This window comes from Camelus dromedarius, chromosome 2 (genome assembly GCF_036321535.1).
Source record: "Camelus dromedarius isolate mCamDro1 chromosome 2, mCamDro1.pat, whole genome shotgun sequence".
Classification (NCBI taxonomy): domain Eukaryota; kingdom Metazoa; phylum Chordata; class Mammalia; order Artiodactyla; family Camelidae; genus Camelus; species Camelus dromedarius.
The window spans coordinates 27,626,212-27,645,565 of NC_087437.1; the positions used below are offsets into that span (position 1 = coordinate 27,626,212).

General features: G+C 39.7%; 3 protein-coding genes across 5 annotated transcripts in view; 1 reads left to right on the forward strand and 2 right to left on the reverse strand.

Moving 5' to 3' along the window:
* MED12L (mediator complex subunit 12L) overlaps window positions 1-19,354 on the forward strand; it is a 294,791-nt gene that overhangs the window by 194,542 nt on the left and 80,895 nt on the right. The window lies entirely within an intron of this gene.
* Window positions 5,610-9,055, reverse strand: P2RY13 (purinergic receptor P2Y13). Its single transcript, XM_031449348.2, has 2 exons — window positions 8,926-9,055; window positions 5,610-8,480 (listed from the first exon to the last, which is right to left on the reverse strand). Exon 2 carries the CDS (start codon window positions 8,463-8,465, stop codon window positions 7,464-7,466), a length of 1,002 nt encoding a protein of 333 aa, XP_031305208.1. The 5' UTR covers window positions 8,466-8,480; window positions 8,926-9,055; the 3' UTR covers window positions 5,610-7,463.
* Window positions 13,571-19,354, reverse strand: part of P2RY12 (purinergic receptor P2Y12) — a 45,238-nt gene continuing 39,454 nt past the window's right edge. For all 3 annotated transcript variants that reach the window (XM_010986787.3, XM_064492015.1, XM_064492008.1), the window contains exons 2-3: window positions 18,246-18,412; window positions 13,571-16,522 (exon numbers count right to left, since the gene is read on the reverse strand). In XM_010986787.3, coding sequence (XP_010985089.2) covers window positions 15,480-16,499 — 1,020 coding nt within the window. In that variant the 5' untranslated portion in view covers window positions 16,500-16,522; window positions 18,246-18,412 and the 3' untranslated portion in view covers window positions 13,571-15,479. The remainder of the gene's footprint in view (window positions 16,523-18,245; window positions 18,413-19,354) is intronic.

The window sequence follows — 19,354 nt, forward strand, 5'->3', positions numbered from 1 at the left end:
ACTCTCTTCTGTGCTCAGCTCCTTGAGCCATCTCCTCACTGTGGAAATCTTGTGAGAGGCGGCGTCGAGCCCAGTAACTGGGGTCATACAGATTCCCATGTGGATTTCCGCCTTTCCACTTAGGAGCTTTCTTAGTTTGGTCAAGTCATTATGGTATCTGGGCTTCCATTTCTTCTTCTGAAGAATGATTTCCTTGTAAGACTGTCAAGTTTAAATGAGGTAATGTACAGGATCATTCCTGCAGTGTTTGGAACTTGGTTGGTACTTAGTGAACGGTAGCAGAGGGGAGTCAAAGGACAGAGAGATTGGTAAGTGAATGAATATGAATGGGGGTGTTCTTCTGAATGTGAAGTTGGAATGATTAAAAATTGAAAACACTCCTCAACTAGGAAGTCAAGGTAAGGTCATAGTATTCTGGTTGCCCTTAGAAAGCTCCTGGTTTTCCTTTAGTGATAAAGTGGTGATTGCTGGAAATACTTTATGTTCTTCCTTGACAGTTTTCTCTTCTGAAAAGGAGAACATTAGGACTGTCTTATTCCAGACTATCTGAAATTGTGGGACAGTGTGAAAACCCGAGTCCGGGGCATGTGGGACAAGAAGAGGGGTGGCCTCTGCAGGGTCACTGCATTGAAGTTAATGCTTTGTTCACAAGTTCAGGTGTTCTTAGTTGCAGGAAATTTCAGTTATGGAGTTAAATAGAATAAAAAGGATGAAAAGCATAGAGTAATATAGGTACATTTGGTATACATTTAATGCATAAAGCTAATATTTTGAAATTGTAAAAGTATGCAGCTATGCATTAAATGAAATTGCTTAAGGTGAATACCACTGAGTAAGCTCACACACAGGCATCTAATATTCAAGCTGACGAAGGTGGACCTTCTGTAACTATGCCTTAGACGTTGTATTTGTCAACTTGAGTGTTAATGCAAAAGTGGCAAAAATTCACATGCTGAGTAAGGTGTTGAGGGTTTTTTTTTGTTTTGTTTTTTTGTTTTTAGTTTTTTAAAAATTGGTTTACCTACATTCTAAAGGTCTTCAATTCTGTTTCCTTTCTCTTTTGTATTGTTACTTTTTTCTTTCTCTTTGATCACTCCTCCCGAGGTCCTCAGCTCGCATCTCTGCCGCTCAGTGTCCCTATCTCCCCTCCTCCCACCTTTCTCGCCCCTATAAGTACTTTATAGGAGAAGCGGTGGGGGGCTGGGCCTCAGGAACCTGGGTAACGTGGATGTCTGAAATGTTGGCACGCCCATTTTCCCACTGAAGCTGGTTTTCTTGGTGGTATGGTTGACCCCTGTTTGATGCACACACCCCTGCTGAGTTGACTGTTCCACGTGGAGTATCTTCCCTCTGCTCTGCACAGGAAGCGTAGGAAGGAACCCTTGGAAAAAGCCAATCATATAAGAGCTGTTCTTATTTCTTCCTCGAAACTCTCGTAAACTAATTTGTCCCTCATGGCGAGGTAGGGGGTAGCTGTCGTCCCTCACTTCCCATTACGAACTGGGGCTCTACCCCACCTCCACCTTAAAGTTACCACTGACCTCATAGTCGTAGATGCATCACATTTGACCTTCCCGAAGTGTATGATTCTGTTGACCGTCACTTCCTCCTTGGATCTCTCTTGTTCCTTCGTTTCTAAGGAACCTCTTGTTGCCCCTTTTAGTTCACCAATCCCTCCCCCCAATCCCAGGCATCTTTTCTGTGTCTGGTCTGTCCGTGAGGCTTGTGCAGCATAGCCGCTGAGGTGCTTGGCTCATTCCTTATTCTCTCCTGGTCTTAAGAAAGATGAGTCCCTCGGCTTCTGATCTAGCCCTGTCTTGAGAGCCCTGGATCCATATTTTACCCCTACTAGCTAGACTCCTAGAACCTGCTTTCTTACTGGTACATCAGATTTTACATGCCCATCGTGATCCAGCATGTCACCCAAGCTGATGTTCTTCAAAGCAGTGAATCTCAATCGGAGGGGGTGGGGAGGGGATTTTGCACCTGATACATGTTTTACATATTAATTGCATACATTTTGCATGTAATCCCCTACTCTCCAATAGTCTTGGACTCAAAACCTCTGTCTCTCTCTCTGAGAATGTCTCTAAGGTCCTTCTCAGATTTTCCCCTCTTGGCTCTTGCCTGCAGAGATGGAAGACTTCTTTAATTCATCTCCTGGCCTCAGTGGCTCTGTTAATCCAGAATCATCCTATTGTGGGCCAACTGATTTTCTTAAAGCACAGCCTAGAGATCTCAGAAGCCTTCAGGAGCTCACAGAGAGACCTAACACCCCACCAACCCTGCAGAGCTCTGGGAGCCTGCACTCCCTTCCCCGACTGATCCTCCAAGTCACAGGCTGCATCACTGGGCCCTCCCTCTGCGGCCCTTCCCGCTCTGGGCCTCAGTGCCCACCCCGACCCCAGCCTTCCTCGAAGCTGCTCACAGTGCTGCATGATTCCCTTTCGAGGCTCTGTTTTCTCCTTCAGGGTCTGGCTCACACTCCCATCTCCTGTAGCCCTTCCTCAGTTTCTCCACTTGGCATCAGCTGCCTTTCCCTCTGAGCCCCTTCATTGAGTTAATGACATCTCTCATTCCATGTCCCATGTTTGGATCTGTGATGGCCTGCATGCAGCTTTGGGCGGGGGTGGGGGAGGGGACTGCACAGGCACACGCTGAAGGAGTGACTGACTGAATTGACCAGGCAACCACTCTTTGGGATGTTAGTTGTCTACAAGCCGGAGGGACCCCAAAGGGCTCTCAGGGTCCATGGTTGAGACGTTCACGCCTCTGAGGTTGTGGAAACCCTTGTGCTGAGACCTCTCCCGCCCTCTTCGGGAGCCCCCGCCTTACCATTCTCCCAGCGGGGGCGTGATGTCACCCCTTGAGGGATTCCACTTGTCTCGCCCATCAGAGGGGCGGCAGAGCAGAGATGCTGGTGGTCTTGAGGGCGCCTGCCAGGGTGTCTGTCCCCACTCTGCCTCTGCTTTCTGGGGGCGTTGTGTGCACCAGAGGCAAGGTATCTGTTCACGTTGTGGCTCAGTTTCTTTTATTTTTTTCTTATTTTTTGATTACTGTTTTCAACAGGGAGCCCTGTAGTGTCTTATCTCCCAGGGTTGCTGTGAGAAATAGAAAGGTGATAATCTTTGCAAGGTGTGTACGTAGCACGGTGCATGGCACATAGTGAGCATTCAGTAAATGAGTGGACGGTCCTGGGAGGTGCTTGCTAGCTTCTAGGTCAAGGATAATTAGCTGGCAGTGTGTGGGCTACCCTGGCCCACACATGAATGTATTGTTTTTGTGGGGTTAGGGAGTGTGGGGGTGGCTGCGGAAGTTTTGAAAATAACAGGAAGTATGGCAGAGGAGACTGGATTTAGATTTCCCTTGAGAACATTAGAAGATCCACAGTTGCAAATACAGTGGCTGAGCATATGAGCTCAGAAGCCAGAGTCTGAATTAGAGTCCTGGCCTCACTGTTTATAAGCTGTGTGACTCTATGCAAGTTGCTGACCTTCTCTGTTTCTCAATTTCTTTCTCTCTAAAATGGAAATCACAGCAGCCTTGATCAGCCCTCTGGGATTGTTAAATGGAATGGTATGCTTAAAGCTCTGGGCATACTTGCCAGGTACATAGTAAGTAGTAAGCAGTGTGCTCTGCCTTTGTTGCTGCTAATGCTGGTTTTACCACTGTTGTGACCACTAGCCGGCAACCCTGGGCCCAAACTCCCTCCTGTGCCACCAGTTGGCACCGAGTCATTGGTGCCCCCTTAGGTTGGACCTGAACTTTCCACGTAGCTGTAGTCCTCGCCGCTGCTGTCACCTTACATCCGGCCTGCCCTCTTAGTATCAGTTTAGTTTGTCTCCTGGTGACAGACCCTACTCTTGGGCATTCATGTCCAGGAGCGTTGTGAATTAGTCTTTCTGCAGGTAGGAACCTCAAGGAACTTTCAGCACAGTGGTTCTTAACGTGTAGCCCAAATCCATAGCATTGGCATCTCCACACCCCAGACCTTCTGAGCCAGGAACTCTGGGGGTGGGCCTCGCCATCTTTGTCTTAAGAATCCTTCCAGCTGGCTCTGGTACTCACTAAAGTTTGGGAGTTACTGATTTAACACGTGTGTCCTGTGTTTGTATTTCCTACATTTGGTTTCCATATAAAATTTAAAATGTTGAACTGTGTTTCTGAGCACTTGATTTGCAAATTCCGCACTTTGCTCTGCAGGGCCTCGGTCTTGACAACATGCCTTCCCATGGCTGTTAGACACAGCTGGGGGTGGGCCCACCCCCTTTGGAGGTTTTGTTTTGTTAGGAGCCCTGTGAACTTTGGTCTACTGACTTGCTGGAGGAATACAGTTTACCCTGGGTGATCATACATTTTTAGAAACAAGACTTAAGAAAAGTTCTGAAAGGAGCTACTTTTAAATGGGTATGGGATAGATTAAGTAATTTATTGAATACTCCTTTTATATTCTGATGTGATTACGCATTATCAGCCATCTAACTTCTGTAAGTTGGGAATTCACACTTCCTCTCTGCCTCTTTCTTCCCCCTTTACAGTAATTTTTCTTGGTTTCTGAAGAATACTTCTGTCTGGGGCAATGCCAATACCTTTCCCACTTCCCCTGCCCCAGGGATATTCAGAAGACCTTATCCAGTAAAAATAATTACACTTTAGCTTTTGATAAAAGCCCTTGTGCTCTGAGTTTACAAACTTTACCAAAGCTACTATTTTTTTTTTCCTTTTTCCTCTCTTCTTTGTATCATTAATGGCTATGGTATAGCATCCCATTCTGTAAGTATTCCTGAATTTAGTATTTGTGATTGCTGGTTTGGGAAGTTCTCAAATAGCTGCTTTTCATTTTGTAAATGTGATCTGAGGATGGCTGGACTATGCTTCTTCTCTAGTACTCGGTAGATTATTTTATTCTACACATCAGGTACTCTGCTTTTGACTAAACATGTGTAATGGAACAGAATCTTTGTATTTATGGAGGGCAGGTTTGCTATTGAAATTTTATCCTGAAAGATCTTTCTAAAAATCATATTTGTTCTCTATATCCATTCAGCGTATACTGAAAATATTATTAGAGGTGAAATACATAGGTTATATCACCAAGCATAGCTCCAAGGGTGACTTAGATGCAGTTACTTATGATATACATTATTAGAGTCTGCTTGTGGCTGTACAGCGTACTCGGTAAAAGTAATGTGGATTTTAGTAACATCTCTAGTAGTTATCATGACTTAATTCTTTCAGCAAATGAAACTCAGACATCAGAGTACTTTCTAAAAGAGTTTTGGTGATTGTAATATGCTATAGTTACAAATTTTATATAACCCAAACCAACAGCACATAGCTGAAGCATTTCATCAATAACTTTAAAACTGAAATGATGATAGACATTAGCCCCCAAGCTGTACATGTGCTGCTTGGTAATCCTGCTTCCTTCCCAGTCATTGGGCAGTGAATCCATGAACTACCCCCACTTCCCAGGTCCCTGTTATAGGAAACTAACTGAAAAGATCTTCAGCTTTCAAGAAATCCATTTTGCCTTTTAATGAGAAAAACGTCAGTGAGAATTGGCTTCCCCTTTGCCTCTCTGCTATGCAAAAATAAAACCAGTTAGGTATATTTTACCACGTATTTATTGATGGCACAATAAGAGACAATCTCTGCCCTCAAAAGTACACATAGGTTATTAAGAGTGGAGACATGTGTGAGCCAATAATCACAAAGCAATGTGATAAGTACAGTAATTGAGGTGTGACAGTAATAACTGAGGCGTGACAACATACAGATCAGGGAAGGAGTGACTGGGTTTGTGGTGGTGGTGGGAGGTTACCTGGATGAGATCTCACGGACTAAGTGACAGCAACCTCAGTTTCCATGGATACGAGTTAGTGAGTCAGAGGGAATTTTACAAGTGCAGTGACACAGGGGGAAAAGGAGCATGGTGTGTTCTGACAGTTATAAACTTGCACAAGAGTGTAAAGTTCTAGGGATGGAAGAACAGTTAGGAGGAAAGGCCAGAAAGGTAGGCAAGTTCCAGGGCCCTTGAGGCCGTGGAGGAGACCTGGGCTTCACATTCTGAAGGTTGTGTTGGAGCTAGTGGCACACCTGCAGAGCATGACGTCTCCTTTGTACATTTTATCTAGAAGATACAAATCAGCTGTCCACAATTCCAGATAACCATACTTCAGTTTTTTTGAACCACAAAGGGATTCAGAAAAAGTAGGGAGGTAAGTAAATGCAAGTAGGTCGTCATCCTTTAAAAATTCCCCAGTATGGGTGTTAGTGATTGTGCGTCTTGTGTGTACCAAGAGTGGCATATTGATGACCTGTTCTGTTTAAAATATTTGTAATTCTGTGTCTATTGTGGGAGATACCAAGAAAACAGGACATATTTTCTGTCTTCAAAACATGTCTTTTATTTCTTATTTTTGGGGGGAAGGCAGTTAGGTTTGTTTGTTCCTTTATTTATTTATTTTTAAGGGAGGTGCTGGGGATAGAACCCAGGATGTAGTGCATGCTAAGTGTGCACTTTACCTCTGAGCTCTAACCCTCCCTGCTGAAACATGTCTTTCTTAAAGAATCCGAACTGTCTCTAGGGGACACAGTCAAGGATAGAGCTAACGAGCAAAGAGAAATCTGCATTGAGGGCCCTGACACATACCCACACAGCGGGAGAAGTGGTTATTTTCAACCAGAGATGTGAGGAAGGGGCATAGAGGTTCTGGGCCAGGAAGGGTTCACTGAGTAACTGGAATAGTCTACCACCATTTGAGTATTTGCCAAGCAGAGGAACAATTCCAAAAATAATAACAGTATTCTTGCCCTTGAAATGTACACACTTAGCATGTAAGTGAAGTATTACAGGACGATATTTTATATGGCTTAATCATGGTGCTTGTGCCTCCTGTGGACAAGCACACTGTGGAGGAGCCTCTTTGTAACTGCAGGGAGAAACTTCTCCTGGGTGTCGGAGGCCTGTCTGACCCACTCCCCGGATGCTTCACATCCAGCATCCTTTTCAGCCTCTAGCTTCAGTTTTCACCAAAGGACTTTCAAGGTAGGGTTTTGTTTTATGTTTTTTTTTAAATCAGCAAGTGGAATAGAAAAGCAGTAGTGTTCTTTGAATTATGTGTGCAAAAGAATGTGAAAAGGTATTTTAGAGTGGATGTCTTTAGGAATATAAATTTCCCCCTAATAAATCTTTTCCAAAATGTTAATGAATGCTCTCAAAAAGCTGACCCCTAGTGGCCGTTTGGTTTCTGTTGCATTCTCTTACTGATACTTCATTCTGCTTATGAATAGATCTATGTGGAATTAAAATTGGCACAGTCCTTTCTGTACACTAGGATAATAAAATGTTAGAAAGCATTTGTTCTGATCTTTTTTTCTTTGATTGCTTAAATTTGATTTCCGGGTAAATTGTCTTTTGAAGTCTTGTCAATAAATAGTCGTTAACTGTGATAAAGTTGTCAGCCTAGGGTTATATTATCTGACTGACTCGTATGATTTTCTTGGGTTGTTGCTGTGGTCTTTCTCCATCTGATACATGGTAGTCTGTCCGTGAATTTTTTACATAGGAATATATATATTAAGGGATCCATGCAGATATTAGTTGCTGCCAAAAGGAGAGTTGTTTCTTTAGCTAGAAACAGTTGATTTTGCAATTTACAGTCAGTCTTACTGTTGGTTTGACTGCGAGTATATGGGACTCTGGCAAAATGGAATGGAGCAAAACACACAAAGAAGACAGCCACGACAACAAATACTTTACCTTCCAGCCTTCTGTTGTTTTTGCTGTCCTTACTTTTGGACTTTCTATAAGAACTGTATACTTTTTTTGCAATCACCGTGTAAAACAGAAGCATTAGGACAAAAACAGTCCAGAAAATGAACTGGCATATATAATTCACCACTTCGTGCCATTTCAGCCCCAGAGGCCCCTTTAAGGAGGCACACTTTTTCACAGAGGATGGTGTTGCTTCCTTGTTGCTTAAGATCATATTTGGCAGGGAGTTGAGGAACAAAAAGAGCCAGACGAGGGTTGAGACCACTTTTGCAAAAGCAGGTTTTTGTACAAAAAATTTTCCAAAAGGTCTGATGATCTTGAGGAACCTGTCAAAGGCTATGAGTCCCAGCAGTATGATGCCCACGTACATGGTCTCATAAAAGATGACAGCAGAGAAACGGCACACAAACGCTCTGAGTTGCCAGGGTCCGAGGCGTGAGTCAGAGAGGATTTTAAACGGAAGTGTGAGTGTCATTATCAAGTCGGCCACCAAAGTATTTTTGAGGTAGACAATGAAGGTGGAGGAGCTGGGGATCTGAATGAACACCCACAGGGCCAGAGTGTTCAGCAGGATGCCGAGGAAGAAAACGACGGTGTAGATGGCGGGGAGCACCAGCTGTCCTATCCGCATGTCCCTGGGGCACTGCTCAGACCCGTTGAAGCCCTTCATCACTGTGGCATTCATGGTTTCCAGTGTCAGCTGTTACAAATAAACACAAACACAAAGGCAAACAAGAAGCATCTCATGATTTCAAAATGCTACTTGTTAAAAATAGACTTCAGGTTTGCAGCATGTTAACATGTTACATTTATTCATCACATTAAATCAGTTGAGAAGGCACATGTTTCTGGCTAGAATTTTTAAAGCACATAGAATGTTTTTGGCACTTGTAGCAGTACCATTACTTTCATAGCCTTATGAAATCCAAATAACAGGTTCTACCCCATTCACAAGTGTTAGTTTTAACATGGCAGTAAAACAAAACCTGTTTAAGAGGCAATTATTCATGTCAGATTGCTATACGTTATATAATTTCCTGTGCTCATAATCTGGTTTTTAGAATGCTAACCTTAAAGCATTTTTCCCCCTTGAACATATTCCATCATTTAGAAGCAAGCCACTCATAATAACAATTGAAATTCACCTTTGTTGGGGAGGGTACTCAGCTCAGTGTCTTCAGATCGAGGTGGTCATTAGTTCAGCTCATGAAGATTGTGTGAGGCAAATATCGTTCTGCTTTCTTATACCAAGTTTCCTTCCTCATTTTCACGTGTACAGTGTGACCCATTAGAACATCTTCATATGCAAACCTTTGGGGGATTTTCTAATAAGAAATCTTATATTTCAAATTTATGTCCTGTTAATCTATTATGGCTTGACTAAATCAGTGCAGTTATTTTTATATTTTCTCATATAATAACTTTTGTGTAGTTTATCTTCTTTGTATACAAGTTCAATGAAATTTTTAGTACCTCTTGTATATAATAATAGGAAGGAGAAATATAAAGAAAATAGCCTCAAATTATAGGAGAATAAGAGTTAACTCTAAAATCAGACAGAATTATCACCCTGCATCCTTATAGACTGCTTTTTCCAGAAATTTGTGTTTGTTAGGGGGTGGGTGGATTGTTTCTGTAGACATTTATCGTAGTCTTTTGGTCTTTCAATCTCTGAGAGATAAAATGTTGTATTTTCTAAGAGTTGAGAGCTGTTAGACCCAGGTTTTGGGGGTTAGAATTCTAGATTCACCCCCTTTTTGGGTACTCGATAATAAGACATATGATTGTGTAGCTCTGTGCTTCAGTTTCCTCCCTGTGTAGTGGGCTTAATGATAGTATATATCTCATAGCATTGTCGAGAGGCTGAAAGTGCCTGGAAGGCGCTGGCTCCCTATAAAGCACGGAAAACTGTTTGCCACTCACTGCTATGGTCAGTGAATTGCAGATTTAAATGGAGATATTCTGTTTCACTTATTAGAAAACTATTTTTGGAAATCTCTTCTGTATTTGTGATTATATGCAAAGTGCTGAAGACTTCAGGGGTTTCCGCCGTCAGCCTTGGGTCCACTTCTATAACATCTTTGAAAGGATGTAAATTGCCACTTTTGTATAGAGAAAGTTGTTGTCTATGAAGAAATGCTTCATCACCAGACAGGTATAGGAAAAGAGGAAATCAGGAGATCTTATGAGGGAATGTGGGGTTCTTGATGGTGAGTTTCATTTCAGATTTCTCGCGTGCAAGTTTTACCACAACTTTGGACCAGACTGTGAGATTGACTTGATAGAGAATTTTGGATGACTTAGCTTGGAATTCTGAGAATTTTAAAATTCCGTATCCCCTTGGACATTTTTTAAAAGGAGGCAATAGGCTGCTTAATAATTTTGGTTGAAACTACCCAATGGTGGCACAGTTTGAAAAACTGGTGTTTGACTCGAGTAAGTCAATTCTTGGAATACAGATTCTGGATTTTATCAATGTTAATGGAACATAATTTAGAACATAATATATCTCTTTATTTGCTCTAGTAGAGAGTAAAAACAAGCAAACAACAAAGATTAAGTAAAGGGATTGGACCTATTCCATTAAGTATAAATTTCCTGACAGCTCCGAATCTATTATGTAGATGAAAATTCAGGATAGTTTCAGTTTAAACAAGGGAAATGCTATACAAGACAGTTTCATAACATGAAAACTGGAAATCACATTTTGGTCAAATTTCAAAATGCCAAAGTGTGGGAAACCTCAAAAGAGGAACTGGTTCATGGTACCATTTCTAGAGTTACAGCAGTATCTTCTTTTACACGGGATAGGTTTTAGCATGTTTGACCATAGTCGGTATCCAGCAGATCACTCACCTCTTCACACCCCCGTGCTTTATACGTGTTAGCCAACTTTCCTTTGGTTCAGAGCGGTGCCGGCACCCACCGTTGAAGGTCTTTCACCCTTGATGGCATATCTTAGGGGCTCTGATGGGCTAGGGACACTGCCTCAGGAGCCAGAGTGCCTGCGTTCAAGTCCTCATTCCAGCTGTACTTTTCCTGTGACCTTGGTCAGGTTATTTAAGCTCCCAATGAAACTACCGTCCCCTCTTAACAATGAAAATAAGTAGTAGTATTTGCTTTATAGGGTTGTTAAGGGGACAAAATGAGTGAATGTTTACCCAGTGCTTTGAATAATGTCTGTCAAATGGTATGGGTTAGCTTCTTGTTAGATGAAATTAAAAGTGTACACCTTTGTGTACATCTGTGTGGATAGCTCATGAAAGACAGGAGAGAATCAAAGAAGATACAGTGAAAGGTCCTAGAAATTATTCCGATTTGGCAAGCTCCTAAACTAAACATTTAAAATCCTATCAAACTCAAGGGGAATATAGTTAAAACCAATAAAATCACATTAGCTATACTGTTCTAAGTGGTAATGTGATTTGTATTTAATTCTTACAACAACCCTCCACTTTACAGATGAGAAAATGGAAGTACAGTGGTTAGGCAGTTTGCCCGAAGTCCTGCAGCCAAAGCCCCCTGCAGACCCATACATTCTGGTTCCAGAGCCCATGCTCAGAACCAGCCTCTCTCTCATCTGTTTGCCACAAGCCAGAGACAGGATGAATGTGGAACTGTTTACCAAATTTTGGAGTTTTTGAGCTGGGTATTACTAATTGATGAGTGAGGAGGTACACTCAACCTTAAAGTTTCATGGACTTGTGAAACTCTTTGGGTCAAAGTGAGGTCCCAGGTTAAAAACATAAATTGGTTCATAGTAGTATGATCAGTAGAGAAATATATAATGAAGAGTCATAAAAATTAAAAGCCTGCCAAATGAGAATAAATGACTTTTGGCATCCGTAGTCTTCTTCGGGATTTTCCTTTGGATCAGAGTTAATAGTATAAAGTTCCTGTTGCTGTAGTAACCAGTACTGTGTAAGTAATAGCTGAAAAGATGAGGAAGTATTTGCTTTCATTTGGAATGAAAGTCAAAATGGGAACTCCTTTACTCATAGAAGAGCCTTTTACTTCCTATTAAAGGGTACCCTGGTACTTTCTCAGATTATATGAAAGTGTTTAAAATCCCACAGTGGATTATAAAAGTGGCAATAATACAAAATAAGTTATGCAATTTAACATTAACTGTAGTGACCTATGCATATAAATAAATTCTGTATTGGAAAATCTCTTCATATTACTGGAAACAAGAAATTCACACTATTATCTGAAACATTTATGTTAATGTCCAGTTTCATAATTTTATTATAAAAAGAAAACATGTTTAAAGAATTCAAATATAGACATATATAGTAGAAAGTGAGAGTTAATCCCCCTTACATGCATACCAATGTGGGCAAATACATGTATATTTACATTTATTGGCATATTGGATCTTTGTTTCATTCTATGTTAATACATCAAGATTTGCTATTTTTAGAAAGGTTGTACTATGTAAAGTTACCGTAGTTTATTTAGTTCAGCTGTTACTGATGGGCAGTGAATGTTTTCTCCCCAGTTTCATGCTATTAAAAACATACTATAGAGCAAATACTTCTCCATACACCTTTGTGTACTTGCCCCAACATATGTTCATATGAAGTTTTCTAGAAGTGGGATTACTGGGTAAAAATCTATGCATTGAACTGTTGAATGATATTTTCAAAAAGCTTTGCAGAAAGATTGTACCAATTTATAATCTCACTGACTGGGATTATCCAACACTATTACTAAAATTCTTTTAGATCAGTTCTAACCTTATAGATGAAAAAAGCCATGCCATGTAAATATAAATTTGTTTATTAGTGAGGCTGTGTATCTTTTCATATTTTTGTTCTGTTTGTATTTCTCCTGGAAATTGATTTTTCTTGCCCTTTCCTCATTTTTTAAAAGAAGTCAGGCTGTTCCTCTTTACTTAGTGGCTTCTAAGTGTATTTGCAGATCTTTTGTTCTTGCCAGCATCATTGCAGTTCCACTTTGGGCATCACTAGCCAACAGTGATCACCTGGGTCAGCCGCAGGAATCTGCAGGTGTTTTCAGTGCAAAGCTTCTGAAGCACCAAGATTCTTGAACAAAGAGTTCGTTTCCTCTGTGGGGCTTTTCTCTCTGTTTTTAGAGTTCTAGTCCATTGGCTGTCAATTTTCTAAAGAGCCAGGTAGTAAATGTTTAGGGTTTGTGGCCATGCATCTCCGTCACAGCTACTCAACTCTGTTGTTGTGGCGAGAAACCGGCCATAGATAAAACCTGAGTGGGTGTGGCTGTGTGCTAATAAAACCTTATGGACACTGAAACTTGAATTTCATATCACTTTAGTACAACGTGAAATTTTATTCTTCTGATTTTTCTCCCACAAACATTTGAAAATATAAGAGCCATTCATTCTTAGGTCACAGGCTGTACAAAACAGGTGATGGGCTTGATTTGGCTTGCAGGTTAGAGTTTGGTACAGCTGCTCTAGACTGGCAATAACCAGCATCCTTAGGACTTGTTTGCCTCTAAGGCTGTGGACAAGATTACATTTTGTTTATCTCATCTTCTGAACCTGAGTCTACCAAGTTTAGTTTCTCTTTTCTCTCTCTCTCTGAAGTTACTGTGAAATGTGGGCTGTATTGTGTATATTAAAATTCCTAAAGCTAGAGATAGTGACATGAGCTGTGTATAATGAGTGTTCCATAAATACTGATCTCTCAATCTGTCTTAAGGGTTCACTTTGATGTTTGATATAGGAGTATACACTGTCTCATGTCTTTAAATAAAAACTTCCCAACAGAGTGTGATTTAGAGTTTAATGTAAATTTTTCATATTATATATAAAAATAGATAATTCTGAACTTTTTACAAACTTTTTCAACAAAAGTATGTATTACCATTAGCTTTTCTGATTTTTTTCTTTCTCTTGTGGAAGTTGTTATCTCAGTGAATAAGTTTAATCTAACATGACAGATTATGCAGGAGCCTTTGCCCACTCTGCAGGCGGTCTCCTGACACCTCATGTGGTCCTGACATGTGCCTGGTCTTACTCCAGTCCCTGCCCCCAACGTGGCTGGGTTGGGGGGCTGTCTGCCCTTCGTTTTTCCCCTGTGCAAAATTGGCAGGTCAGGTGAGTTGATCCTTAGTTTCTCTTTTAGCTCACGTATCCTGGAATTCTTACAGAATGTGCACACTTACTCATATGGCATTAGAGTGAACTGCCTTACTCTATGTGGCAGAAATGGCTGTTGCTTTTGTCCCAGCGGTCAGTAGAACATGCATCTTTTTTGATGCCTGTCTCTGTGTGCATCACCACCAATGTCCAGTGCTCACCCGAGAAGGAAATGTGGCCGCTCAAGAATAGATACCCTTTGGAGAGTTAACTGAGTTCAACTTTGTACTGAAATTTAACTCAGCACAACTTGTGGAGGGCTTGGGTAAAAATCCCTTTTTATGTCTTCTCACATTATGTTTCGATGTTGGTATCTATGCCTTGTGTTTGGCAGTGACCTCTGAGGATCAAAAGTAATTGAAATGAATGATGCCAACTTCCAAGTGTGTTATATATTTTGTTTACATTAAAAATAATAGGGCTTGTGTGAAGTCAGGCTACATTGTAAGTTTGACATATTTTTTCACTTACATATGAACTAATTGATGTAAGATGTCACCTTCAAAGGAGACTGCCCAGTAGCTTGTAATAAAAAGGATGGTGTCGGCAACTGTTCTTTCTTAAATGGGTCTGAGGAGTATATAGGAGGTGAGTCACGGTATCTCATATCTTTAAAGAAAAATTCCAACGAAGGGTATTTTTAGAGTTTAATGTAAATCTTTTGTTATACGCACAAATGACAAACAGATAATTTCAAACATTTTTATCACTTTCCTGTTAATAGTTATGCTATACAACTGCATAATCATATTTAATTTGTTTTTCTCTTAGGGGAAATGTTCATTAACCTAAGTCACAGGTAGTTTCTAGAAGCTAGTTAATAAAGATAGGTGTTAATAATGGCATTGTATTTACTAAAGTTGTCAAAATATTAGTAAACTGGTTTTCTCTAGTGTTAAGGAAATACAAGTTTTTGGTATTAGGGTGTCATAAAATAACTTTTAATAACTTTGCTATTTGTGCTCTTTTTTTGGAAAGGAAGTTTTTAAGCCTCTATCTTCTTAATGAAAAAAAAAATTAGTCTAATCAACTGCCATTTCAATTAGTTTAAATCCCTTAGGTTTTTGCTTATAATTACAAGTTAGTAGTTACTGCTCTCTGAGTGTCCCACTTAAATTTTTATGAGTATCACCATAGGTCAGCATTGGTTAGGGGTCTGGGGTATATATATACACATGTATAAGTATGTATACGTATAATATACTTAGAAGATTTTTATCCGATTTATCATTCTTTCTCAGTTGATTATAAGTTGATAATGGCATTGTGATCAGTAATGTATTTAAAGAATTACAGTAGATATTGTTGTATGGTTACCCATTGTACCAAAGCTCTACAGGTCATGACTCCTGTGTAGTTTTGCACATGGTATAGTGATTGGATGCAGTTTGGTTTGCTATACGACTACATGTTAGGTTATCTTCCTACACTTTAAGATTGCTTTCAAATACTGGACCAGTAAGTGAAAATTGTTTCTGTAGTCTTCTATGATTTGTTTCAAGAGTTACTGTTACTAACTCAGCTAATCCATAGTCAGTGTTAATAGTAACAGATTGAAGTATTACCTCAGTTGATTTACATTGGAGTCTCTTCGCTTGGCTCTCCACCATCCTGTCCCTTTTTCCTATTTTTGTGGGATGGAGATGATGCAGAATTGGGGCATTTGAGCATACCCATCAGGGAATTTTTGAAAGATTTACAAAGGAAAAAGTAGATGAACGGATCCAGGCATGCGTTCAGGGACGTTAACCAAAGAGTGCTCTCTTTCACATAGAACAGTGTATTTTCAGCAGAGCAGTCAAAGACATCCCGAGTTTGACTCAGGGTGTAGGGAATTCGGGCAAAATGGAAAGGAACAAAGCAAATAAAAAATACAGCAATGATAATGAAAACTTTGATGTTCACCTTTTTCTTGGGGACTTTGCCTACGCCCCTTGTCCTTACGTATGACTTGTACAGTTCTTTTGTAATGAGCGTATAGCATACAACGACAATCAGAAAGTTAATCCAGAAAATGACTTGACAGATGTAATTGACTATCTCATGCCATACCAGACCAAACTCTGATTTCAGGAAAGAGCATTTCTTCACATTCTTGTCACTCGGCCTCCTGTTGGTCAGAATCATGTTAGGCAAGGAGAGTAAGAACATGAATGCCCAGATGACGACAGAGAGAATCTTTGCCCCCAGTAGATTGTTGGGGTTGGATGTTTTAAATGGCTGGGTGGTCTTCTGGTAGCGATCGATAGTTATCAATCCTAGGAATGAAATACTGATGTACATCGTGAAGTAAAAGATGACAGAGGTCACTTGGCACACAAAGGCTCTCAGCGGTCCTGTTCCCAGGTTGGTATCGCTGAGGATTTTGAATGGAAAAGTCAGAATCATGAGAAGGTCAGAAATGACTGTGTTTTTAAGGAAAATAATAAAGTTGGATTTACTGTGGATTTGAAAGAAAATCCTCATTGCCAGACTGTTTATGATGAGACCAACAAAAAACAGGACAGTATAGAGGAGTGGGAAGAGGACCTGGGTGATTTTGTAATCCCTGGTGCACACGCTGCCATTCCCAGCCACAGAGGTGAGGTTGTCCATGGCTCGTGTTTCTTCTTTGCTGCCTACAGAAGGAGGGGGGGAGATGGTTATTTTCAGTCCCACATAGTTGATTTCACTCATCTCTGTGTGTAATATTTTAGGACAGCCTTTTCTAAAAATTGAGGTGTCTGATCCTCACTGTGGCAGTCAGTAAGAACACAGAAAATTAAATCTGAAAATATTTCATTGTGGCAAATATTCTATCTGTAGCAAAGTAAAATAATCTGAAGTACGTTATATGAAGTTATGGATCCTTGCATTTCTTAGTTTTTGAATGTTTGCCTCAAAAGGGACATTTCCGACCTTAGGCAAAAGTGCACACGCAGAAAAACTAGAAGAGAAATATTTGGACTATGGTTTAGTCTTCTCCAGCTTCATTTCCATGCCTTTAACTTTTTTGGTTCTATTGATAGTCACTTTTCCGACACCATCCTTACTCCTGGACTTCATTTACTCTGGTACCTTCCAAGGGTACTAAGGAGAAGCGACTGATAATTGCCTATTAGAATTTTAAAATAACAAGTGAAAAGAAATTTGTATAAAATCACTCATGAGAAATTTATTGTTAAATAAAAAACAAATTTTTTTCCTTTGTAATTGGGAGGAATTATATTCCTGTATTACTCATCAATCCATACGAAAATTGGCCTCACAGAGAATATTCGTTAGCTCCAAATATTTTAACCCATGTATAACTCATTTCCACCTCTGCTCAGTGTATTTGAAGGTTTTACACGCATTTTCTTGAATATCATTTAGTGCAAATTTTTAAATGGTAAAAAAATAAAAAATAAGGAAATGGATTCAGCATGTAGTCACAGATGGCATTCCTCAAAACAGCCCAGGCATACTTTCTAGGTTTTTAGAGTGTTTAATGGTGACTAAAAACACTAAAATCATGTCCTTGTCTAGTTCCATAGGTTGTTATACCACAATAAGCAGCTATAAAGAAAACTAACACTTGACTTGAACACATTATCTAGCATCTAAGTTTTGAAATTTAAAATGAAAAATTGTAAAATTTTATTTCATCGGACCAATGGAATTGATTCTACATAAAATATTATTTCTAAAGAAAGACACAGTAATGTTAAAAATACAAATATGTAAACTTAAAAAATGCTTCCATGTAAAGGATTTAAATAGTACAGAAATAGCATTAAATTCTCCAAAATGTCAGTGGAATTCTTTTTTCCATCCTTTAATTATTGAAGGTAAAACAAGTTAGATTCATGTCACAGTATGGCTTCAATATTCAATACCTGCTCATCTGTTTAACTTTGAAAAAGACATCTAAACAGACCCCCCAGTATTTGACGCAAGCTCCCTGATTTAACCTTCCTTGCTACTGTTATTTGCCCTTGTACACTCTGTGATAGTTTTGGAAATTCTACTTTGGGAACGCTCATTTTGCATAGGCTGTAACTTATTTAACAAGTATTCTTGATACTGAGAACTTCAGCTCCCTCTGCCTGTATTTAAATCTCATTTACACTCAAGGTGAAAGAAGTAAAAACTATTTGAATTTTATTTCCATGTTCTGCACAAATTTTTTTTTGATGAAGAAGTTAAGTGTTATCTTTGACACCATTAATGCCGCTTGTATTTTCATTTTTATTCCAAATAAGTGCTTGCACTGACATTGTTATTAAAGATTTCCAACTTTAAGAAAACTTGAAAAAAATATACACACACATCATAGTGCAAATACATATACTTGTCAAATACTTCTAGATATAAAGTTACCTGGTTACTCTGTTGATTCTGAAGGATTTGAATGTGTCCAGTAAATGGTAGTTAACACAGCCTGCAGAGTGGCATCTGGTATTTTCCTTTTAATATCTTAGTTTAGTTGTTAAGATTCTTTATGACAGAGAATCTGCTGAGTTTTCATCAGTAAGGTCTTGAGTGTTCTAGAGAGAAATGGAGGGAGAGAGGAAGAGGACTTCACAATCAGAAGTTACCTTCAAGAGCCGTGGACTCAAAGCTATGCAGACACTCTATTTCCGTCTGGCCGCTTTTAGGACTTCTGCTTTTATTTCCCTGGGAAGTGTGGGGCAGGGTGGGTGAGAAGTCATCTTTTAAAAAGCAGTTTAAAATCTTGCGGCTTTTTACTGAAACCTGCCATAGAGTTCATACTTAGTGAGTTCTTTGGGTTATTTCCCATGCAAATGATAATTCCAAGTTTAGACCAAGCCTTTGTCGACATCTGCTTCCTGGAGAAGGTTGCAAACTTGCTTTCTTAGATGGTTATTTACCTGAAAGCACATTGTGCTCAACATTGGGTGATATATTACCTTTGAACAAGTAATTGCATTAACTTGAAATGTGTGTTTGTTAAGGATGTTAAGTCTCTTGCTCTTTGTTTTTTTTCCTAGTTAATAATGTCATTATTTTAAATCTGTGTTTGATCAGCTCTTTCTAGGCCACACAATTTCCTCCTATTATAAATTTTAAGATTCTAAAATTACATTAGAAAAGAAAAACAGTTGTAGCCATGGCCAGGCTTATTATATTGTGTCTTTCTTGCTTTTCTTAATAGAATTTAAATATAAACAAATTATTATTATTTTTTTGACATCGCTTTTGTTTTGGGGGAAATGTATCTTTAAATGGAGGGATTCTTGTATCACTGTTACCTTTATATAAATATTGTTGTGGGCACTCACGGACGTGTACATACTTGCACAATGTTTTAAAGTGTGATGTCCTTCTGTTACCAGTAGATCTGCTTGGGTAGGTGCCTTTGCTGTGAACATATGTTTTGGTTATTTGTTTCTTCTGAGTTTTTGGTGCGTCTGTGTCTACGTTAGATATACATACCTAACTTATTGTAGAAATACTTCAGCAGTGGT